Source organism: Gymnoscopelus microlampas, assembly GCF_963454915.1.
Source record: "Gymnoscopelus microlampas genome assembly, chromosome: 6".
NCBI classification, from domain to species: Eukaryota; Metazoa; Chordata; class Actinopteri; order Myctophiformes; family Myctophidae; genus Gymnoscopelus; species Gymnoscopelus microlampas.
In genome coordinates this window covers 1,925,318-1,951,505 of record NC_139943.1, presented here as the reverse complement: position 1 = coordinate 1,951,505, position 26,188 = coordinate 1,925,318, and the positions used below count along the sequence as shown (strand labels likewise).

Genomic DNA, 26,188 nt, shown 5'->3' with positions numbered 1-26,188 from the left:
ACTTTAATGGGAATTGCAAAAACTCCCATTCAAGTATTTTTTTCTCGGAAACCGTAAGGGCTACAGTTACAAGACTTGGAGGGGAGGTTAATAGTTTATTGCAAAATTATTTAAAAAAGAATCACACCAGTCAACCACATGGTGGCGCTATAACAGCCCACTTTACCTTTTGGCCTATAACCCTTGAACCGTAGGTCGTAAAATCAAAATTTATTTTCCCCTGGATTCCTTGGGTCACGACGCAACTCCCCATATAGGCCACGCCCATTTCCGTCTGGATAGATTTTCCGCCATTTTGAATCATCTTCAAAACACACTTTTAGCTCCTCCTCCCAAATATTTTGTCCAAATTTCACAAAAATCGGTACACATGATCTCTGGGCCCATGCGGTAAACATATCCAAACGGCATTTTCATAGTCCTTACCGTTTGTGCGTAAATGGCTTCAACGGTTACAATTTGCAAAATGTAACCGTTTGACACAAAAACATGATTTTTGGAGGGATCAGTTCTCTCAAAAAGAAAAGCAAGTGATCACAGGAGTGACACGACGATGTCATCGGCCCGCTACATTTGTGGGAGGGGCCTGTTTCTTTAGTGGGACGGGCCTATTTCCTAAAATCAAAACGGCACGCGTCGTCACGAACGCGGGATCCGATCGGCACCGAATTCGAATCGCGCGGGGCCTCCGACGGTATTCCTCCAGGCGTATTCCTCCAGTCCCGGCGGCTGCGACCCGCGACCGGCGTCGGCGCAACACCACACTTTGCAATTGCCCTGAATTGCCACGCGTCTAGTTATGTTATGTTACTGTGTGACTTACATGACAGTGTGTCTGGATGACTGGCTCACAGGCTCGGATCAGCAGAGTCTCAATCTGAATGTCCTGTGGAGACAGAGGCGTTTAGCAGAGGATTTACCATTGAAACAGAAACCCATATGACGGCCTCACGTGCGTTCGTTTGTGGCGTCCTGCGAAGCAGAGGCACTGTGGAGTCTCCACGGTTGGTGGACAGGCGGCTTCACCCCTTGCGCCAGATATCGTCTTAAATGTTCTTTAAACCCTTGGTTCTCAAAGTGGGGTCCGGGGACCCCCAGGGGTACTTGAGGGGGTTCCAGGGGGTACCCAGCAAAATGTGTAAATATAGCATCAGAATAAGTATGACCTTTTACACTTTGGGCTATTCAAAAATAGCAGATCTACAAGCTCATAGCGCGGCACCGAGTGCCGCGCTATGAGCTTGTAGATCTGCTATTTTTTGAAAAATCTTGATAATTTGTGCAAATCTTTGAATATATAGAATATATATTTTTAAAGCGAACATTTGTAACTCTAATCTTTGCTTCTGGGGGGTCCCTGGAACAAAATATTTTTAGATGGGGGTCCGCAGCCAAATACATATCTCTGTTTGTGGCCTCATTAGCCAGGCATTTGGCTATAATGCCAGTAAGCATATGACAACACTCACTCTGCTGTGATATTACATATATACCATTACCTAACAATATGAAGTGTTACCTCAGACTCCAGCTCCGTCAGGTTCCCCACCACGTCCCTGCAGTCCGCCACCAGGTCTTCCAGGTGGTCCTGTAGACACTCCAGCTCCTGCAGAACAAACCCAGACCCAACACAACTGTCAACAAACCCAGACCCAACACAACTGTCAACAAACCCAGACCCAACACAACTGTCAACAAACCCAGACCCAACACAACTGTCTACAAACCCAGACCCAACACAACAGTCAACAAACCCAGACCCAACACAACTGTCAACAAACCCAGACCCAACACAACTGTCAACAAACCCAGACCCAACACAACTGTCAACAAACCCAGACCCAACACAACTGTCAACACAACATAACCGTCAACAAACCCAGACCCAATACAACTGTCAACAAACCCAGACCCAACACAACTGTCAACACAACATAACCGTCAACAAACCCAGACCCAATACAACTGTCAACAAACCCAGACCCAACACAACTGTCAACACAACATAACCGTCAACAAACCCAGACCCAATACAACTGTCAACAAATCCAGACCCAACACAACTGTCAACACAACATAACCGTCAACAAACCCAGACCCAACATAACTGTCTACAAACCCAGACCCAACACCACCAGTAAACAAACCCTGAAGGTAAAAAACCTATTCCTCCTATGAGCAAGCAGGCTGCAACGCTTTCAATGCGACGTGTATTTTGGAAAGTCTTTGAAAATGTTGTTTGAAGCAACAGACACTACTATTACAATAGAGAGAACTGCAGCCTATGTGACCACATTAAATGCCTAAAACAACTGCGGACATAATTAAGAATAATAGCAAAACCGTCCTCTTTCCATTTCAAGTGTTCTATAAGAGAAAGAACTGAAATGGTCTCCTCATAATTATGTCCAAAACTGTTACTTTTCAGGATTCAATAGCAGCAGATCTACAAGCTCAAAACACCTCGTTTCACGCCGTGTTTCCAACGTGCGGATCTGCTGCTATCGATACGTCAGTCTGTGTGGCCGCTGTAGCATGATGGAGTAGGACGTTCATTTAGGAAAACACACCAAAAGTTAGAATTATGGAGATAGGAGGTTTCTGCAACGAAATGTAGAAACAAGCAATTGGGGGGGGGGGGGGGGGCTCACAGTGTGGACAGGAAGCCCACAGCTCATTACAGAGACACTGAGAAAGAGCATTCAGAGAGACAATTACACTGCAAACTAAACTAACTCACTGTACTCATGTAGAATGGATGCAATTACAAGTCATCTGCTACATTAACCCTTTAAGACCTGGAACGCATCTGTGTGACTTTTCGATTTGAGCTAAAAATGCATTATTTTACACTTTTGGCTATTCAAAAATAGCAGATCTACAAGCTCATAGCGCGGCACCGAGTGCCGCGCTATGAGCTTGTAGATCTGCTATTTTTGAAAAATCGTGAAAATGTGTGCAAATCTTTGAATACATATTGTTTTAAAGCGAACATTTTTTTAACTCAAATCTTTGCTTCATGGGGGGGTCCCTGGAACAACATATTTTGAGATGGGGGTCCGCGGCCAAATACATATAGATTTTGGGGGTCCTTGACATGAAAAACATTGAGCATAGTAACATATGTTTTTTCAAAAAACAGTTTTAGAAGAATGTCTTCTAACGGAATTAGAAGACATTTTTGAATCGAAACCTCAGGCCTTAATGGGTTAAAATGTATACATAACAAGTATTTGTCCGCTTTGTCTTAAAAGTTAATAGTTGTAGCAAGTCGCTCCTTTTTTTATATAACTGTGGCTGTCGAGTGTGTGTGTCCAAAAGTGTTACTTTTCAGGAAATGAAAATAATAACCTGGTTTCCAATGGATCCAATGTAGTTAATCAGTCACAATCTCTTGTTAATACTTTTCACCTTCAAAACCTTTCCAAAATAGCACGAGCAGGTCTCAAATCCGGGGTAGAAATAGAACAGGACATTTTTACATGTATTTTACTTGAAAGCTCTACTTCTCCCCCCACTGTCAAGTTGCATAATATTGCATCATCACGTCATCAACTCATCTACGCAGTACAAAGTGAAGGCAGTGAGACAGAAGCCTGCAGACATTATGCATGGATTAACCCATTAAGACCTGGAACTGTGTCATTTTTAGATTTGAGCAAAAAATCTTTATTTTACACTTTGGGCTATTCCAAAATAGCAGATATACAAGCTCGTAGCGCGGCACCGAGTGCCACGCTACGAGCTTGTAGATCTGCTATTTTTGAAAAATCGTGAAAATGTGTGTTAATCTTCTGAATATATATATTTTTAAAGCGAACATTTTCAACTCAAATCTTTGCTTCATGGGGGGGTCCCTGGAACAACATATTTTGAGATGGGGGTCCGCGGCCAAATACATATCATTTTGGGGGTCCTTGACATGAAAAAGTTTGAGCACCACTGATATAGAAACATACGTTTTTCAGAAAACTGTTTTTAGGAGACATGTAGAATCGGCTTCAGGTCTCAATGGGTTAAAGCGGAATAAGATCTCTAAGTCCTTCTGTGCCATAAGTCAACAGTTTTTTATGAAATATCCCAGAGCATTATTAAGGTTTTATGGAAGATGCTTCTGAACATATTGCTAGACTGACCACTTTAAATGCTCTGATCTTTAAAATACAGGGTTCCCACTCATCTTTAACAATGCATTTTCAAAACGTTTCCCAAAGTATTTTACCCCATTTCTAGGCCTATAGCAAATCATATGGTGCAATAATGAGGCTCTATACGTATATGTTACAGGGAAATTGTCATTCGTTAGGAAATTGTAAAGGTACGCTCGTTTTTAGGCGCGGGGCTTCGGCGCGAGGCGGACGAGCGCTGAAAATAAAATGGATAATATGAGAGAAATATTGTATGACAGGTTGGATAATGAAGCGGTTAGTCAAACTGAGCAGAGTAACGCTGTGTTTTTCACTCGCGAGACGGCGATAATAGTTATTGTCCATGACGGAGGCGCGCCGACTCAGCACACCTTGAGGCCGAGGAGGCGTGCCCGAGCGCCACCAGGCCGAGGGGCTGCTAGTCGACTCAGCGCCGTCCGAGTTGTAAACCGATAGGGGGAGAATAGATGTTTTCATGGGTTACTATCCACGACACTCTGTAATTATGTGCATGCATGCATGCGTGCGTGTGTGTGTGTGTGTGTGTGTGTGTGTGTGTGTGTGTGTGTGTGTGTGTGTGTGGTGAGGGGGCTCTTGTGTGGCTTGCATTGCCCTCTAGTGTTGGTTCTACAGAATTGCCTAGTCACAGGTGTGTTGATTACATAGACAGATTAAAGTCACCGGTCGCAATCAAAGTGAATCGATAACAAAGGGGGAAGCGAGGGGGGGTGAAAACGAGCGCTCCTTTTTCAATTTCCCTGGAATGCCAATTTCCCTGTAACATATACCTCAGTGTTCTATCAATGCACCAAGACAGACTCCAGCAAAAGGTGTCATGTGACAAACAGAACAGATCTACAAGCTAACAACGCATCACGGTGCAACATACAGATGTACTGTATGTTGTAGATCTATTATTTTTGTCACGTGACTTCCTATATTCATTAGGCCACACACATTTCACGTGACGCTAGACATGTTTTGGGACATTTGAGCTAAAAAAAAAGCATTATTTTACACTTTTGGGCTATTCAAAAATAGCGGATGTACAATCATTGAGAGCTTGTAGATCGTCTATTTTCGCTGCACAACATGTCTGCTTCCACAGCAGACATGCTGGCTTCTATGGCATTGGTTCTCAAAGTGGGGTCCGGGGACCCCCAGGGGTACTTGAGGGGGTTCCAGGGGGTCCCCAGCTAAATGATGGACAGGAACCAAATGGACCCCTATGGGTCTGTAACTCTGAGACTGTACAAATGGAACCATTTGTACACTCTCAGAGTTAAATTAACATTGATTTTACAATATGGATTGTGGTCCCAGAGGTATAAATGCCATTAAATGGGGGTCCGTAGGCCTAATGCATGTCAAACTGGGGGTCCTTGAAATTAAAATGGTTGAGAATCACTGCTAGAGCCGTAAAAAGATCTTCTCTTATGGGGGGTCCCTGGCTTATCTTTTCAAATGGGGGTCCGCGGGCTAATAAGTGTCAATTTGGGGGTCCTTGACATGAAAAAGTTTGAGAACCACTGGTTTCTATGGAATCCAAATGACTGAAATCATTGTGAAAAGACAAGACAAGAGCTTGAAACCCCTTGCGTGCGTGTGGCACTGGCGCCCCCACCTGGCCGGCCTCGGTCTTCTCGCTGCACCACTTGCCCAGGTCGGTCATGCAGCGTCTCTGCAGCTCAGGGTCCAGCTTCACGTCCAGCGCCCTCTGGTGGAGGATCCGCTGAACTTCCACTTTACAGTCCCTAGAGAGCTGGAGAGAGAACGTTCACCGTCAACATTAATCAGTGGTGGAAAGTAACTAAGTACATTTAGTATTTTAAGTACTGTACTTAAGTACAATTTTGAGGTATTTATACTTTACTTGAGTATTTCCAATTTCCAATACTTTCACTTCTACTCCACTGCATCTCAGAGAGCAAATATTGTACTTTTACTCCACTACAATTATTTGAAAACTTTTAGTTACCAGTTACTCTGCAGATATAATCTATGATACAATGAAACATACATTAACCACTTCAGCCCTAATTCATACCTAGGCTATTTGAAAATAGCAGATCTACAAGCTCGCGACGCGTTGTGAGCTTGTAGATCGGCTATTTTCAAATATTTACTGGTACTTTTGAGTACATTTTGATGCCAATAATTTTGTGCTTTTACTCAAGTCAATTTTTAATTCTGGATTTTTACTTGTAACAGAGTAGTTTTATATTGCAGTATTGGTACTTTTACTTAAGTAAAGAATTTGAGTACTCTTTCCATCACTGAACATTATGACTTCATGTCAGGATGGGACGCCAACCAGAGACATAAATACTGTAGGTTAAGACGCCTCATTGGTCAGTGGAGCCGCACGTCAACACCCCCCCCCCCATCATTATTATGTGGGGGAAAGCTTGCCATCACTCCACTGCAAGAAATATGTTGTATAGAAGTACATGAGACAAACCTTTTTCTGTTTTATAACACACTGGTTTCAAACTTTTTCATGTCAAATAAATATCATATTTATACATATTTGGCCGTGGACCAAAATCTGAAAATGTTTTGTGCCGATATTTTTTAAAGGGTCTACACCATGAATTTTAACTTTTTCTTCATTTTTGTGTGTTTTTGGTCTCCCCCACCTCTCTTCTGTTCCAACAAATACCCGACTTCGAGCATGCAGGCTTTCATAGGCTATCTGTGTTTTTTATGTAAATTGGTCTGAAAACAGTCCGTCAGATTTGTTCCCCCTGCCTACGTCACGTCTGGGAACAATTCCTCCCGTTTGTCAGTTCTAACCAAAAAAAAAAAAAAAAAACATTTTTTTCTTTTTTACTTTTTCCACACAGAACCAGGACATAACATGCATACAAACTGGCTCAATAGCGCCCCGTGCCAAACAGGACAACGTGGTATTGCAGGTGAAAGTGCTTTATAAGCCAAAGAGAAGTTAGTTGGAATGAGTATATCTGAGGCTTCATTTAGGCTCAAACCTTTTGAAAAACGTTTGAGGGACATAATATGATATTAAATATTATTATTATTTTTTTAAATTCATGGTGTAGCTCCTTTAAAGAATAAGCCTCTACTTACTTACTTATAACCGTTACCAAGCCGTGAGGTAAAGCGTCTGAGAATTCAGCGAGTTACGATGATCTATTTTAATAGTGTTGAGACGTCCTGCTTCAATAGACATAATGTGGTACATAACATAACATGCAGTAGGAGGAGGCGTGGCTTTCCCCACAAAATATGGCGGCGGCGATGACTCATCGCTCTATTGAACCGCAGCAGCCAATGAGGTATCTACGTTTCTATATAACATCAACTTCCAGTCACAACACAGAGGGCTGTGTGTCAGGTCATTTTGACTGTGTCTCCTTATTCTGCCTAGCTCCTCTAGCCTGACTCCTACAAGGGTTATGTAAAGAAACAAATGACATCCCATTTCCAATATGAAGGTGATATCGTCACGTTGACATTTTACACGTGCATAAAATATTCATGCACGTGTAAATTGGCACGGGGTTAGGTCACAAAGAACCAGTGGTGGAAAGTAGCTAAGTACATTTACTTAAATACTGTACTTAAGTAAAATGTTTAGGTATTTGTACTTTACTTGAGTATTTCCAATACTTTTACTCCACTACATTTATTTGAACTTATTTTTATTTAACTTTAGTTACTAGTTACTTTATCTATTTATTATTACAAAACATACATTAACCACTTCCGCCCTGTATATATATATACACATGTTGGCCATTTGAAAATAGCCGATCTACAAGCTCACAATGCGTCGCGATGCGACGCATTGTGAGCTTGTAGATCTGCTATTTTCAAAATATGTCTATACATTTGAAAACGTGTACTTTTTCTACCACTGCAAAGAACAAACAATTCTTGTTTGTACAACAGTCGATCTACACGTTTGAATAATTCTTCTGCTACTCTTTACATTTGGGTTATCTCCTTGTGTGACAGAAGTAGTACAGAGGAGCTATGGACAGAGCAGAAGGAGGACCCGAGGCTGAGACGGAGCCTATGTCTGGTCTCTCTGGCTTATTCTGCTCTCTAAACCTACCTTCAGTGTAGTAACCAGTGAACCAGTCAAATAGTTTAACTTAAACCCTATATAGTTCCGTGACAGAGGTCCCCCACCCACCTTTTTCCCCACTTACACCAAATGTCAGTTGATTTTTTTTTTCATTTTTGGATAATGGACACATAACATAAGTAGAGAAGTACATTTCACAAATCGCCACTATTTTTCCCAGCAGTATGGCACTAGTCTCGCGTCACCAGACAACTATTCCACAATCTCTGAATGCTATATAGAGTCTGGAACTCCACTTCCCGAAAGCTGCTTAACGGAAGCTACTCAGAACGGAAAAACATTCGACCAATCACGACGCGGTGCCCGCGGACCTGTAGTCCCAGTGGAAACAGAACCGAGGCGGAAGCATAGAGTCATAGGTAGATTCATGTTATTTGTGCGAGGATTGTTTATCATTATATTCATATATGTATCATATATGATACATATATATATATTTGTATATATATTCATACATATATCATATTTATATTATTTAACACTTTTTGTTTTGATTCCAGTCGGACTCCTTTGCACCACTGCACAATGCTAAAACGGAAGTGGGTAGAGGAGGGGCTTCCGCTTTCCCCTTAAGCATAATCAGAGCTTCCGAGTCCCAGACTGTATGCCGGAAACATTTGTAAATTGTGGGAGGCAACAGTCTGGCCACGCGAGACTAGTATGGCACCAGTCTGCAACTGGTCAGTCTGCACAGCGCTGCAACGGCCTCTAAAACCGTTTTGTTGCGTTGGTGTGGACTGACCTTTAAAGGACAACTTCACCCATTTTCAACGTATCTTCATATAATTGGTCCTCACTAATGCTCATGATATATTGGTATCATTTGTTTCTACTCTGTGTTTCAGAGGAGGGCTGTGGACACTTCAGAAACGCGCCTACCAGTGACATCACCTTTTAAAAAAATGATTTCACATTTTTATATTTCGATTTCTATTAACGCGAGAACAATGGCTTCCATTGTAGCATCGCTAACTTTACAGGAATAGAAAGTTCCTGCAGTTGCTATTAGATTCCCCATCGATGACGTCACTGGTAAGCACAGCCCACCTTTGAGACACAGAGTGAGTAGACACAGATGGTATCAAATTATAAAGAGCATTAGTGAGGACCAAGTATATGAAGATCGGCTGAAAATGGATTAAGTCGTCCTTTAACCAAAAGTGGCCAATCTACAAGCTCACACAACGCGTCGTGTATTTTCACTGTTTGTCAGCCCACCAGAACAGGGATGCTATGGTTCAAGTGGTTCAGTTAATGTTCCCTGTCCACCAGGCATGTGCAGAGATAGACTCTAGGTGGTGCTAGAGCACCTGCCCTTTGCCCTCTGGACCAGAAGTTTTTTTTTTTTTACACATCTGCATCAGACAGCAGTATACTACTAAGGCAGCCGGCGGTTCCGCGCGCCGCACAAGGTGCCCTTTTTTTTACTTGAGCACCTGCCCCTCAAAATGTCTGTGCACGCCACTGCTGTCCACTGTGACCAGCAGACAAAAAGACCACTGCAAAGTCCATTGCTCTGACTGAAAATGGCTTCATGATTCCTTTAACCCATTGAGACCTGAAGCCGATTCTACATGTCTCCTAAATGCCAACAGTTTTCTGAAAAACGTATGTTTCTATATCAGTGGTGCTCAATCTTTTTCATGTCAAGGACCCCCAAAATGATGTGTATTTGGCCGCGGACCCCCATCAAAATATTTTGTTCCAGGGACCCCCCAGAAGCAAAGATTTGAGTTAAAAATGTTCGCTTTAAAAATATATATATATTCAAATACTTGCACACATTTTCATGATTTTTCAAAAATAGCAGATCTACAAGCTCATAGCGCGGCACTCGGTGCCGCGCTATGAGCTTGTAGATCTGCTATTTTTGAATAGCCCAAAGTGTAAAATAATGCTTTTTAGCTCAAGTCTAAAAATGACACAGTTCCAGGTCTTAATGGGTTAATGAAAATAAAAAGGTGGAGCATTTTTTTCTGATGATCTAAAAGTCCTTCCACATAATTAGTTGGTATGACCACCGTACTCCCTTGTACAAGTGAACATTCAGCACGGAATCACTACAATAACACCTTCATAAAACTTGTGTGTGTGCAATTGCAGCACAGAGATGATCATTATGGAATCCCACATTTGCAATTATGAATTTCAAACAAAAAAAAAAGAAGTAGTTCTGCATGCACCGATACCTTGATAATGAACCGTGAAATCATTTCCCCACCACCTATTTGTCACCATTTGTCACACCAAGAATAATGTTTTTCCAATTGCGTGTGATGGCCATTAACCCATTAAGACCTGGAACGCATCTGTGTCATTTTAGATTTATTTGGCTATTGAAAAATAGCAGATCTACATGCTCATGAGCTTGTAAAATCTGCTATTTAACATTTGTGCAAATATTTGAATATTTATCTATATTTTTAAAGCGATAATTTTTAACTCAAATCTTTCCTTCTGGGGGGTTCCTGGAACATATTTAGAGATGGGGGTCGGCGGCCAAATACATATAATTTTGGGGGTCCTTGACATGAAAAAGTTTGAGAACCACTGATATAGAAACATAGGTTTTTTTTAAATCTGTCAGGATATAGAAGACATTTGTAGAATCCACAGAAGCAAAGATTTGGCCTACAAATGTTTACTTTAAAAAAATATATATTCAAAGATTTGAACACATTTTCACGATTTTTCAAAAATAGCAGATATACAAGTTCGTAGCGTGGCACTCAGTGCCGCGCTACGAGCTTGTAGATCTGCTATTTTTGACATTTTTTAATAGCCCAAAGAAATCTTAAAACGACACACAGCTGCGTTCCCGGTCTAAATGGATTAACAATGAATGAATTAAAAAAGTCATCCCAGAGTCCCGACATGGAGCGTACTCACGTCGCTGTCACCTCCGTTTGCTTCAGGCCACACCCCTTGTGGGAGGAGCTATAAGAATGTGCTCGTGTCAGTGAAGCTTTTTAATGACTTTTCTTTAGTCTTATACTGTAATACCAGAGTCAATCTCATTTCAAAAATAGTTAAAAAATAGCTGATCCACAAGCTCAGGCCTCGCCGCATCACGACGCGTTCTGCGCTTGCAGATCAGCTATTTTTGCCATTGGAATATATATATATATATATTTTGCAGATAAATGTCGGGTCCAAAACTGTTACTTTTCAGGATTCAAATGCAAAAATTGCCAAAAATAGCAGATCTACAAGCTCAAAACGTAGCACAAAAGGATCGTCTACTTTTGATGATTGTGTGTGATGCTGTAGTATGATCAAAAAGGGCATTAATAAGTTAGAATATGCAGATAAGAGGTTTCTGCCCAACAGCAACGCTATAATGACACTAAAATAATAATAATAATAAACTTTATTTGTATAGCACCTTTCATGACATGAAATGCAGCGTAAAGTGCTTTACAGAGCAACCCTGGCAATAGGGATGCCAGGGTTAATGTCGTTAATACTATTAAGATCTATAAGCTCACGCATTGTGAGCTTGTAGATTGGCTATTTTCACTATTTTGTATTATTGCTATTTTTGCATGCCATCAATGCACAGCCAAGAACAATACGGTGCTCAAGTGGTTAACCCATTAATACCTGGAACGCATCTGTGTCACTTTAGATTTCTTTGGCTATTCAAAAATAGCAGATCTACAAGCTCGTAGCGCGGCACCGAGGTAGATCTGCTATTTTTGAAAAATCTTGATTTTTTTTGGGGGGAGGGGAGTTTTTTCAAAAAACTTTTAGGATTTAGAAAACATTTTTAACTCTTTAACTTTCAGAGTATATACACAATCTACCCCCTTCCCTGCCATAGAATAACATTGCAAAAATAGGTAAAATGTGAATTTTGTCTCCGTTTATTTTTTAACATTGAAGTGAATGGAGCAGAAAATCTTTGCATCGCGTTATCTCCTGCTTCCTTTGTGATAAACAAAAAATGTAAAAGAAAAAAAAAAAAATCAAAAATCTCGTCTTTCTCGTCGACGGCTGGCTGAGCCATGCAGAGAAAAACGAGAAATCTCGTCAATGGCAGGTAAAGAGTTAAGAATCGCCTCAGGTCTTAAAGGGTTAATCAGAGTACGGTAGTTAATGTCGTCTGGAAACCTCACATCCCTGTTACTGTTACTTCAAAAACAACAACAGTAGCAGCAGATCTACAAAACCTGTCGCTTCGATACGTTTTGCCCCGCCCTCCTTCTAGCCCCTGCGTCTGAAGGGTGTGATCAGAGCCCCCCCCCCCCCCCCCCCCCCCCCTCCCCCGGTCTTACCCGTCGTCCCTGCTCCACAGAGCGGTAGGCATGGCGGTAGAGGCAGGAGAAGATGGCGCCGGGCGGCATCATCTCACTGGTCTCGTTCCAGCCGTGGGTGTGGCAGAGGCGGGAGGCGTCGCCCTGACACTTCTTGTACAGGATGGGGTCCAGTCTGCAGCGGGGGGGGGGGGGGGGGACGGACACACACGCTCCAACGTCAATGTGTGTGTGTGTGTGTGTGTGTGTGTGTGTGTGTGTGTGGGTGGGTGGTAATTTTATCATCGTTTTTCACTGACATTTGTCTTGCGACACAGCAGCAGCCCCATTCCAGTGATTGGGGTCTGGGGACCCCAAGGGGTTCTTTGGGGGGAGGGGGGGGGGGGGGGGGTTCCAGGGGGTCCCCAGCTAAATTTGTTAATAATACAGCATCACAATCATTTACTTTGGCTATTAAAAAATAGCAGATATACAAGCTTGCAGCGCGTCACTTCGTGCTAGCTTGTACACTGCTCAAAAAAATAAAGGGAACTTTGATCCCTTAATTCTTTTGAGTTTTTTCGTTAGCAGTATGTACACAGTTCATGAAAAAACTTAAAAGAATTAAGGGATCAAAGTGTTCCCTTTATTTTTTTGAGCAGTATACATCTGGGGCCATTTGCACCACCTCACACTACGTTCAAACTTAGCCTAGTTATAGCTTAAACACATTCAATCCGGGAAAGTATCTCTGTCACTTTTTTGAAAAATCGTGAAAATTAGTGCAAATCTTTAAATATATATTTTAGAAATATAAATATATATTTATATATTTAAAGATTTGCACAAATTTTCACATAAAAAAAACAAAAAAATAGCAGATCTACAAGCTCGTAGCGCGGCACTTGGTGCCGCGCTACGAGCTTGTAGATCTGCTATTTTTGAATAGCCAAAGAAATCTAAAAATGAAAGAGATACTTTCCCAGCTAAATGGGGTTAAATGGCTTTTTAAAAGCCATTTAAGCAATAACTAGGCTAAGTTTGAACTTAGTGTGAGGTGGTGCAACTGAGCCCTGCTATTTTTGAAAAGATTATATAAAATTAAGTAGAAAATATAGATTTTTCTTTTTTTACACTTTTTTTCTCTTCTGGGGTTCTCCGACACAAAACGTTTTCAGATGGGGGGGGGGGGGGGTCCGACTGGCCAAATTCATATCAATTTGGGGGTCCTTGATATGAAAAAGATTGAGAACCACTGATATATGCAACACAATAATACACACAGTTGACATGACAAAACATGAGGCGATATGTGTGGCAAGACAAAATATTCAGTGAAAACTGATAATAAAGTAATATAATATTGTGTGTTATTTTGGTGTTGTGACTCACTTCCAGTCTCTGGCGATGAAGTACTGCAGCTCCAGCAGCCTGTGTTCACAGTCCTCCACCATCTTATCGGTGTACAGGTGTTCCATCAGGCAGGACAGGATCCTGGAAGGAACACAGACAGAGAGATAAAGACCTTTTATTGATCGCACCGGGGAGGAGGACGGCGCCGCCGCAGCTTTGGAACACAGGAAAAGAGATACATCTAAGCTTCAAGAATACAAGACACATGGAATAAAGCAACAACAAAAACACATTCTGTATGGCCCAGTCCTGATGTGTGATTTGTTAAAGAGTATGAAAGGACCCCCCCACACTACTCTTTTTAACGTTTTAACACAATATGTAAAATTATGATGCTTTAAAAATTAGCTTTTAACACATTGGGTGCCAAAACCGTGATTTACCGTGTTATCAAAGAGTAGCGCTTAGGTGCCGAACACGGTAAAAAATGTGTTATGAATCTTTTTGTTTATTTTGGGGCTAGCGCAGCTCTGGAATCACCCACGATGTCTCTGAAATGGAAGGGACAGATGGATCACCGTGCCAAAAAACCTGGCTCCTGTCCGCTCTCCTTGACAAAAACCTCTGCATCTCCTTAACTTTTACAGTGGGGGAAAACGAGTCATTCTCGATGCGCGATCACTCCGCAACGGCGACTCGCGTGAGAGATGTTCACGCGAGTCGCAGAGGCGGTGACTCACATGGGGTCAGGGTTAGAGGTTAAAGGGATTTCTAGGCAACATTAAGCCTAAATTTAAAAAATATTTATATATATATATATATTTTGCATTTTTCCCCTCTATCAGCCACTATATAATGCTGCTGGGGTGTTTTCCTGCATTGAAACACAGTCCTCTTTCTGAAATCCCTATTTTCCCTACTATTTATGTTTTGACATCCGGGTATCGTTTTAAAACGCTCTCAAACTTCTTTTTCAAGGCACAGAATTTACTTTTAAGATATTGTTGGATAGAATTTAGTTGTTTAACTTCATATATGTGGTCAATTTATCATGACAGAGCATATTTAAAAATAAAAATTCAGAGAACCGGCAGGGGCGGGCAGTGGCACGCATTGTATCCGAATAAAGCAACCTATTTTGGGCATGGCCCGTTTAGAAGTCCCCCCTGCGTCACCCCCTGGTGGTCGGGGAAACGAACTGCTGGAGGGGCGGTGTTTGACAACAGTTTTTTTCTTTTTTTATCTCTGAACTTGCCTACAATCCCTTTAAGAGGCGGTGACTCACATGGGGTCACAGGGTTAGAGGTTAAGAGGCGGTGACTCACATGGGGTCACAGGGTCACAGGGTTAGAGGTTAAGAGGCGGTGACTCACATGGGGTCACAGGGTTAGAGGTTAGAGGTTAAGAGGCGGTGACTCACATGGGGTCTCCGTTGCGGATCTGTTTGCAGGCCGTCTGGATGACGGACTCACACGCCTCGTTGAGGGCGCGGTCGATGCGGTAGTCTGCCCCCGGGTCTGCTTCCTGGATCAGAGTCTGGAGCTGATGGAGGAGACAACCACACAGTCATCTTCTTATAATACTGAACCACACACACACACACACACACACACACACACACACACACACACACACACACACACAGTCATCTTCTTATAATACTGAACCACACACACACACACACACACACACACACACACACACAGTCATCTTCTTATAATACTGAACCACACACACACACACACACAGTGGATACCTGAGCCCTAATCTCTGCTGTAAACATGATCTCTGCAGTAAAACAGAGGCGTTCTCTCTCTCTCTCTCTCTCTCTGTGTTCAAGCGTCTTAATCTTCTTCATGATGGCCTGACGAAGATGTATTAGACATCAAAACGTTGTCGTTCTCTTCCTGTTCTATTAACCCGTTAAAAACCGGGAAAGGGTCTGTGTCATTTTAGATTTTATCTGTTTATACTACTAGCAACATACGTTTTTCAGAAAACTCTTTTGGATTTAGAACAGTGGTTCTCAAAAATAACAGATGTACAAGCTCACACTATTTTTCCAAGAAATTTAGAAAAATCTTGAAAGTGTTTTTTTTTAAATAATTTGGCAGTTTTTAAACACAAATCTTCTCTTCTGGGGGTCCCTGGCATAAAAACACTTTCAGACGGGGTGTCCCCAGCTAAATACATACAATACATTTTGGGGGTCCTTGGCACAGAAACGCTTGAGCACTACTGGTTTAGAAGGTGTTTGTAGAACCAGCCTCAGGTCTTAATGGGTTAACCCATTCAATCCGAGAACACATCTTTGTCATTTTTGGATTTCTTTGGGCTATTCAAAAATAGCAGATCTACAAGCTCATAGCGCGGCACCGAGTGCCGCGCTATGAGCTTGTAGATCTGCTATTTAAAAAAAAAAAAATCATTTTTTTTTTTTTTGTGCAAATCTTTGAATATTTATTTTCTATATAAATAAATTACATTTGTAACTCAAATCTTTGCTTCTGGGGATTCTACAAATGTACAAAAAAAAAAATATTTTATGAATGAAAGAATGATTTTAGTATGTCGTCTGTCTCTGTCGGGTGGAAAAACCTCATACGTTCAACAACTGTTACTTTTCAGGGTTCAAATTCAAACACAGCTGAAGTAGCAGATCTACAAGCTCTCTGTTACTTTCTTGTGTGACGCTGTAGTGTGATCAAGTAGGGCGTTAGTTTACGAAAAAACACCAAAAGTTAAAATACGGAGATCAGAGGTTTCTGCCCGACAACAACGACAGCATACGGAGGAGGAGAGAGAGAGAGAGCAGATATTATGATCTCTCTGAAGTATTATTAGCAGCCTGATCGCCAGAGAATTAGTATACATTGCACGGATTTGTGCACGTCATTCCGTGCATAGTCGCCTAGAAACCCCCAAATTCCGTGCATATGTACGGGGAGTCCCACGGTGGGCGTAACCAGTCGCAACCCGGAAAAACCAGGAAGTAGAGCAGTCCCCACAACAGAATTAACGATTCTGTGCCTATCGGTACGTAACTCAAACGGCGCTGAGTAGGCTCAAGGGAATGTCGCAATGTTCAGGACGGCAACTCGCTCGCTTTAGCGCGCTCGGTGGTCCTTCACAATGCGACAATTCCCTTGAGACTGCGCGGCTCCGAAATGGTTTAGTCACAATGGGGGAGATGCGAGGCGGCTATGCACGGAATTTGTGGTTTTCCAGTAGTCTATGCACGGATTTTGAGAAACGTTGAAAAACGTTCAATGAGAACGTTTCCTCTGGCGATCGGGTTGATTATTAGAGAGGAGCTGGGTTACTGTGTGTACAGGGTTTGGTACGCAGTGTGCAGGTCAGGGTGTGAAGTGTACTGTAAGACAGTGGTTCTCAAACTTTTTCATGTCAAGGACCCCCAAATTGATACGTATTAGCCCGCGGACCCCCATTTGAAAGGATATGCCAAGGACCCCCATAAGAGAAGGTTTTTTACGGCTCTATAGCAGTGATTTTCAAGCATTTTAATTTCTTGGACCCCCAGTTTGACATGCATTAGGGCTACGGACCCCCATCTAATGGCATTTCTATCTCTTGGACCCCCATTTATATTGTAAATTACAGAGCCATAAGGGTCCATTTGGTTCCTATCTATCATTTAGCTGGGGACCCCCTGGAACTCCCTCAAGGACCCCTGGGGGTCCCCGGACCCCACTTTGAGAACCAAGGCTGTAAGGCACGGAATCACGGATGGCTTTTTTTTCCAGGTGTATCGTGTATCGGTGAATTTAACATCACCACATGTACATAATATTAATATCATATTCAAATAAAATAAAAAGGCCGTAGCTGAGTGGGTGGAGAGGCCGGTCTGGGAACCAGAAGGTGTCGCCCATTCAACACACGGCTCTCACTCATCCACGTACGTGAAGTGTCCCTGAGAAAGACACTTCACCCTTGAAGACATCATGAAATGAAAAGTATGTTTTTAACTGATTAATTTAGATTCATTAATTACAGAAAATTAACGCGATTAAAAAAATGAATCGCATTTTAATCGCGCTTAGTTTATGCACCACAGAACTTTTCTCACTGGACGAGTTTCAGGCGTACCGATCATACCAGTGCACCAACCAACAGCCAACACACCCCAGTGCACGCAATGGGACAAGAAGCTGATCAGACTGCTTTGCTTGGCCCAGTGGATGGGACATTTAGATTTAAAAAACTCTCTGATGGAAGCGTGGATAAAAACACGGTTGTGTGCAGAACTATTTTTTGTTGCTTAAACGTTAGTATTCACTCATTGATTCACTCATATACCAAAATCTGTTTTAACTGAAAAGAAATTGCTTCTCAGGTCAAATATTGATATGCGATTAGACATGCGATTAATTTCGATTAATTACAAAGCCTCTAATTAATTAGATTACTTTTTTTTATCGAGTCCCAGCCCTAAAAATAATTAAATCCATTTTGTTTACTCTTATGTCAAAAGTCCCTAAAAGTCGAATTTGAATTACTTAAACGTACTGCGTGATGTCATACATAGACCTTTATGAATATAAATGAATCTTGATTGCATTCACCTGTTTGATTCCCATATCTCAGGTTCCTCCTCTCGCACCTGATTTTAATTAAGGAGTCACTCTTGGGCTGCTACGTTTTTTTTTATCCAACTCAAGATGACGGCCAGACGGTGTATTACTCGTTTTAAACTTTAAACAGTAAATTAGAATATATATCTGAAGACATGGCAGTGAGAGATAGTGCAGCGTGTAGAGCTCAGAGATCCCATAGCCCCGGAGGGAACGGGATCATCGGCTGACACTGATAAGTAAAAAAAAAAAGAAAAAAAAAAAAAGTTAAAGCCGTTATAGCAATAAAGCCGTTTCATGAGGTTTTTAACAGCTCATCCAGGGACGTGCACAGATAGACTCTAGGTGGTGCTTGAGCACCTGCCCTTTGCCCTCTTGACCAGAAGTGCCCTTTTGGAAAAAAGGTTTACAGCAGGGGTCTTCAACAGGGGGTCCGGGACCCCTAGGGGGTCCTCAGAATTACTACAGGGGGTCCGCCAAATCTTTGTGTGAAATGTTTTTGTTTTTAACCATAACCACTCGAAACCCAGCATCCCTTTTCTGAGGAGAACTTTAGCCAAAAATAGCAGATCTACAAGCCCACAACGCCTCGCGCTGCGAGGCGTTGTGAGCTTGTAGATCGGCTATTTTTGTTAAAGAGGTATAGGTGTAGAGGGAAAAAAGAGCAGACCAGACCAAAGTATAATTTACTTGCTCCTCAAAATGTGTGTCTATGCACGCCACTGAGCTCATCGGTGCCATCTGAGCAGCCATCTACTGAGGTGAAGCACGCAGTAAAAGTAATTTCCCCCCCAAGTCCTCAGGGACCAGAAAAGTCTCCCTCTTCCTCGACTAAAAAAAACCCCAAAAAACCCCAACAAAAACAGTGAAACTCACAGCTTTCTGGCAGAGGTTGTCGATGGCGCCCATGTCTCCGCGGCCCACCCTCATCAGACAGTGCAGCGTGCGGCCCTTGCGGTGCAGGCCGGAGCAGTGGGCCTCGATCTCGCCGCGGCAGTGCAGCACGATCTCCGGGCTGAGGGAGAAGTCCTCCATCAGCATCCTCCTGTAGTCCAGCATCTCCCCCTGGCACTCACCGCTCACCGTACGACCTGTGAGGGACCAGAGGACGTGCATGTTGCTTTTAGGTATAGAGCAGCTGTTAGAGCAGGGGTCTTCAACGTTTTCAGGCCAAGGACCCTCAACAACAGGACCAAACAACTCTTTGCCAAAAATAGCAGATCTAAAAGCTCAAAAATAGCAGACATACAAGCAGCTCTTAACGCGTCACTTGTTGTTGAATCTCCCACTCGTTAACCCATTGAGACCTGAAGCCGATTCTACACGTCTCCTAAATCTCAACAGTTTTCTGAAAAACGTATGTTTCTATATCAGTGGTGCTCAAACTTTTTCACGTCAAGGAACCCCAAAATGATGTGTATTTGGCCGCGGACCCCCATCAAAATATGTTGTTCCAGGGACCCCCCCCAGAAGCAACGATTTGAGTTAAAAATGTTCGCTTTAAAAATATATATATTCAAAGATTTGCACGCATTTTCACAATTTTTTTCAAAAATAGCAGATCTACAAGCTCATAGCGCGGCCCAAAGTGTAAAATAATGTCTTTTTAGCTCAAATCTAAAAATGACACAGTTCCAGGTCTTAATGGGTTAAAGTGGGATAAGTCTGGATAAGAGCTAAAAAAAAAGGCCTAATCTGTCAATTACTGTACATTGATGGTGGACACAAAGAGAGGCCGAACAGCCAGGAAACAAAAAAGAAAGAAAATGAAAACTTTGAAATGAATGTGAAAGAAATGAATAAACCTCCATTGTTGAGTTAAACTGAACGTTAAGGTCACGCTCCAGCTCCACATTGTAATTATGTGGGTGGGGAGTGGTGTGGGTGGAGCGGGGTGGAGGGGTGCTGGGGTGGGGGTGGACACCGGGTCACAGAGTTCAATGTCTGACAATACCAAGTTGATTGGTTACTCAGCTACCAAAGTAAATTACCGGTACACATTATAGTTAAGTAATATTTGACCAGGAGTATCTATACAGGTGCTTCTCAAAGGGGGGTCCGGGGGCCCCCAGGGGTCCTTGAGGGGGTCCCCAGCAAAATGACTTGATAGATAGTAGAGCCATATGAAATCCGTGTTAACGGAATCGCGGACGGAATCGCGGAAATGACCAATAAAAATGGAATTGGAATAAAACACGGAATATTGCAGAATTTGAAAAAAAAAAAATCGCGGTAAAATATTTTTTTTTACCGCGAATTTTTACAAATCCACGGGACACCACCATTTTGCATGGCCACATCCTACTTTATAAACAGTAAAATCCACGTAGAAATAGTCTTAGAAAGACGATAGAAACAATAATACATGCGCGACGCCATTTTGCGCATGCTCAGACCGAAGTCACCGAATTATTTTGGGAACATTTTTGCGTATAACACAACAAGGGCCATGTATGGACTGTTATATCTTGAACATTTATTCATTTCCACTTACCAGACACTTTTTTTTATGGTAAAAATGAGCATAAAAAGCAAAATACAGAATTCAGAAATATTAAAATGGAAAAAACAGAATTTGGGAAAAAATAAAACGGAATTGGGAAAAAAATAAAACGGATTTCATATGGCTCTAATAGATAGGAACCAAATGGACCCTTATGGGGCTGTAACTCTAACCCTGCGTTTTAACAGCGGGCAACTCCGGGCGATGCCGGGCGATATCGCCCAAAAAGATAAAGAAAATCCATCTTTCATCGCCCCCCCGCCCACTTCGCCCGATCGCCGGCTCTCATAGACTTTCATTATATTTTTGGGCGACGTCGCCCAGAGTTGCCCGCTGTTAAAACGTACCGTTAGAGTGTACAAATGGAACCAAATGGACCCTTATGGGGCTGTAACTCTAAGAGTGTACAAATGGAACCAAATGGACCCTTATGGGGCTGTAACTCTAAGAGTGTACAAATGGAACCAAATGGACCCTTATGGGGCTGTAACTCTAAGAGTGTACAAATGGAACCAAATGGACCCTTATGGGGCTGTAACTCTAGAGAGTGTACAAATGGAACCAAATGGACCCTTATAGGGCTGTAACTCTAAGAGAGTGTACAAATGGAACCAAATGGACCCTTATGGGGCTGTAACTCTAGAGAGTGTACAAATAGAACCAAATGGTTCCATGCTGGAGCCGCTGTTGTGTTTTCCGTGCATCGCGCATGCGTGCTTGCGACGGGGGAGGAAAAAAAAGACGACAGGACAAACTCACACACACACACACACACCGCAGAGGAGTTTGGAAGAGACAGAGACCGCTGTAGCGTCGTGTCTGTACTAGGCTACTACTTTACATTTCACCATGGACACTGCTGAAGCCAGCGATGGTAATGATGATACACAAACGGAAGAATTGGAAAACCCTCCCTCTTCCTTTAAGTCAAATGTCTGACAATATTTTGGCTTCCCAGTGAATTATGAGGCACCCGACGCGTTGTTGACAAAACGGCTACCGTTTGTCCATTATGCTTCACATTGATAGTTGCTCCGTCTTCTCTTTTCCCCCTCTACATCTACACCTCTCGGCCAAAAATAGCCGATCTACAAGCTCACAACGCCTCGCAGCGTGAGGCGTTGTGAGCTTGTAGATCGGCTATTTTTGGCTAAAGTTCACCTCAGAAAAGGGATGGGGTTATGTTTTGTTTTTTTTTAAACCCTGTTTAAGATCCCTGGCTTATTATTCACATTTCTTGTTTGTTAAAGCTCTGACCTGTTCAAACAATGTGAACATACTTTAAGATGTTTAAGAACATGTAGCCAAATAACAGTTGTCTTTGGATCTTTTTTTTCTTACATGTTCAACTTTGTATTTAGATTTTATTTAGATATAGAGCTTCACAACAATGTTGTTGTTCTCTGAGAATGACAGTTGTTTTAAGGGCATAAAAGCATAAAACCCTTTTTGTTATTCTCATTCTCATTTGATATTATTCAAATAAAAGGGACTTATTGAGAAACATGTGTTTTTCTTTACAAATCAAGACAATAGCCGAAAATTGAATCGAATCGTGACCTTAAAATCGAATCGAAGATTAGGCGTATCGTGACACCCCTACTAAGAGTGTACAAATGGAACCAAAAGGACCCTTATGGGTCTGTAACTCTAGAGAGTGTACAAATGGAACCAAATGCACCCTTATGGGTCTGTAACTCTAGAGAGTGTACAAATGGAACCAAATGGACCCTTATGGGGCTGTAACTCTAGAGTGTACAAATGGAACCAAATGGACCCTTATGGGTCTGTAACTCTAGAGTGTACAAATGGAACCAAATGGACCCTTATGGGGCTGTAACTCTAGAGTGTACAAATGGAACCAAATGGACCCTTATGGGTCTGTACCTCTAGAGTGTACAAATGGAACCAAATGGACCCGTCAGTTATGGTGGTCTGTGGTCTAATGTAAGGGTTCTCAAAGTGGAGTCCAGGGACCCCCAGGGGTCCTTGAGCGGGTTCCCCAGCTAAATGTGTTCATACTATATCAAAATCAGTTTAACCCTACATATACCCTAATATTTAAAAAAGAAATGATTTTGAAAACAGTTTTTGACAAATTTTTCATGGCGGTCCCTGGTACCAAATCATTTCAGATGGGAGTCCGAGGCCAAATACACATGAATGAATTTAGGGGTCCTTGACATGAAAAAGTCTGAGAAAGATCTATCTATCTATCTATCTTCATTTTTTGGGGGGGATTATTCTTTTGTCTTTTTCTGCCTTTATTGACAGGTTTTTAAGTGAGGATAGACAGGAAAGAGGGAGAGAGAGAGACGCAGCAAAGGTCGTTGGGAACGGGACTCGAACCCGCAGCGCGCTGTCAGGGCTTTCAAAGCCTAGGTGCCCGGACCGCTGACCTAGCGGTTCGCTCTATTACTTTTAACCTCAAGTACCGTGGGGTTCGTTGTAGGTCTGGTAACTTTCCTCAGAAATGATATTCGGACATATAAAACGGACAATATATATTTTTTTAATGAAACACATGGTTCTCAATGACCTCATGCACACCGGCTCACAATTTACCGTGCGGCGATGTGATGCGGCGATGCGTTTTTTTTCTCAATCGAACCCAGTTCGATTCGTGTGTCTTTTCGAATGCGGCAAAAACTGATTGACTAATCACACCCTGTGTGCAAAGGCCTTGAATCGATCGATAAATATGGATCTAAACTTTTATGACAACAGTGGTGTAAAGTAACTAAGTACATTTACTCAAGTACTGTACTTAAGTACACTTTTGAGGAATTTTTACTTTACTGGAGTATTTACCATTTTCAGTACTTTTACTTCTACTCCACTACATCTCAGAGGCAAATATTGTACTTTTACTCCAATACAATTATTTGAAAACTTTAGTTACTAGTTACTTTTCATATATAAACTATGATATAATGAAACATACATTAACCACTTTTGCCCTATTTTATACCTAGGCTATTTGAAAATAGACGATCTACAAGCTCACAACGCGTCGCATCGCGACGCGTTGTGAGCTTGTAGATCTGCTATTTTCAAATATTTAGTTCATATTGGAACATCCATATTTCCCCCATATTGGAGGAATATTCTAATTCATTTACCAGCCCTGGTTGGTTGGGTACTTGCGTTGGTTCCAGACATACCTCGGTGCACGGCAGACTCCAGACAGAGCAGCAGGTAGGAGAGGCGCGCCTCACGGGCCCGGGGCATGTTAGTGTCCACGCTGCAGCGGTACTTCCTCAGGTCTGACTTGCAGGCCTTGGCCAGCGAGTAGCTGACCTTGTAGTCCTGAGCGATCAGCTTCTGTCTGGTGGTCAGGGCTTCTCGACACTGTGGGGGGGGGGGGGGGGGGGGGGGGGGGGGACACACAATAACCACGTAGTAAGAACTAGTGACACATTTTGAGCTTGTAGATCAGCTCCATTATTCTTTTTTTTTTTTTTTTTTTTAAGTATAAAGTTATTAACCCTTTAAGACGTGTGTCATTTTAAGATGTCTTTGGCTATTCAAAAATAGCAGATGTACAAGCTCATAGCGCGGCATTCGAACTTGTAGATCTGCAAAAAAATATTAAATCATGCAAAATGTGTGCAAATCTTATAATACATATTTTTTAATATAGTTAAAAAAAATCAATGAAGCTGATAAATGGGTACTCTCTCCTGATTGGCTGAAGATTTGCCACCCACGAGAAAAAATATTTTCTGTTACTTACTGAACAAATATTTTATAACTACCTTTTTTATATACCGTAATTTCCGGAGTATAAAGCACACCTGAATATAAGCCACACCCGCCAAATTTAGGGAGAAAAACAAATGTGTACATATACAAGCCGCACTGGACTAGAAGCCGCAGGTGTAAAATCCATAGATTTAGAAGGTCCCCTAGTGGCCATTAGCTGTAAAAATCCATAAATCCATAGATAGCCGCACCGTTGTAGAGGCCGCAGGGTTCAAAGCATGGGGAAACAAGTAGCGGCTTATAGTCCGGAAATTACGGTAGCTATCTTTTGACATCCAGGTAACGAAAGTAGTTCAGTCCTGCTATGTCCAGCTAAGACAACAAGCTAAAGGTCAGGCCTTTCCTTACAGCTGCAGACCTCGAAAAGGTCATCCACGCTTTTCTATCTCCTCCAGACTTGTCTCTATTGTAATGCACTTTATTCAGGGATCAGTAAGAGAAATGTTCAGAGACTGCAACCCATAAACACAGCTGCCAGGCTCCTGACCCACACAAAGAGGTGAGCACATTACACCAGTCCTCACAGCCCTTCATTGGTTACCTTACTGCTCGTTGGTAAAGCCCTAAATGGTCAGGCTCCTGCGTATATGTGTGATATTTTAACTCCTTATAGGCCAGGCCGCTGCCTGAGATCTCACCTCTATCGCACAGCTTTTTCCTAGATCATGATCTGCTGTAGTATCTATCAAACGAATGTCTGATTTGTGTTGTATTTTCTAACCGTTATGAAGCACTTTGTAACTTGTTTTTGAAAGGCGCTATATAAATAAAGTTATTATAATGATGATTACTATATAAATAAAGTTATTATAATGATGATTACTATATAAATAAAGTTATTATAATGATGATTACTATATAAATAAAGTTATTATAATGATGATTACTATATAAATAAAGTTATTATAATGATGATTACTATATAAATAAAGTTATTATAATGATGATTACTATATAAATAAAGTTATTATAATGATGATTACTTTATAAATAAAGTTATTATAATGATGATTACTATATAAATAAAGTTATTATAATGATGATGATTACTATATAAATAAAGTTATTATAATGATGATTACTATATAAATAAAGTTATTATAACAATGATTACTATCAGAATATACTGCAGTAACCTATTAACAAAAAACTATTTGTTTTAACCAAAACATATCACTTACCCTACCTTTAACCCATTGATACCTGGAACTCATCTGTGTCACTTTAGATGTCTTTGGCTATTAAAAAATAGCAGATCTACAAGCTCGTAGCGTGGCACCGAGTGCCGCGCTACGAGCTTGTAGATCCGCTATTTTTGAAAAATCGTGAAAATTATTTTTTGATATTTTTTTCCGAAAAATTGTTAGGATTTTGATTTTTTTTTAGACGCTGCCTCAGGTCTTAATGGGTTAAGTATATTTAGATTTGACTTGTAACAAAAGGTATTTCTACATTATGGTATTGCTACTGTCTGG

At 41.7% G+C, this 26,188-nt stretch overlaps 1 protein-coding gene across 1 annotated transcript in view; it reads right to left on the bottom strand.

Moving 5' to 3' along the window:
• The window catches only part of glg1a (golgi glycoprotein 1a), a 95,078-nt gene that overhangs the window by 26,208 nt on the left and 42,682 nt on the right, over positions 1-26,188 (bottom strand). Inside the window, exons 7-14 of the mRNA XM_084060401.1 lie at positions 24,113-24,299; positions 19,322-19,536; positions 15,271-15,392; positions 13,890-13,991; positions 12,540-12,693; positions 5,773-5,910; positions 1,520-1,606; positions 824-886 (exon numbers count right to left, since the gene is read on the bottom strand). Coding sequence (XP_083916527.1) covers positions 824-886; positions 1,520-1,606; positions 5,773-5,910; positions 12,540-12,693; positions 13,890-13,991; positions 15,271-15,392; positions 19,322-19,536; positions 24,113-24,299 — 1,068 coding nt within the window. The remainder of the gene's footprint in view (positions 1-823; positions 887-1,519; positions 1,607-5,772; positions 5,911-12,539; positions 12,694-13,889; positions 13,992-15,270; positions 15,393-19,321; positions 19,537-24,112; positions 24,300-26,188) is intronic.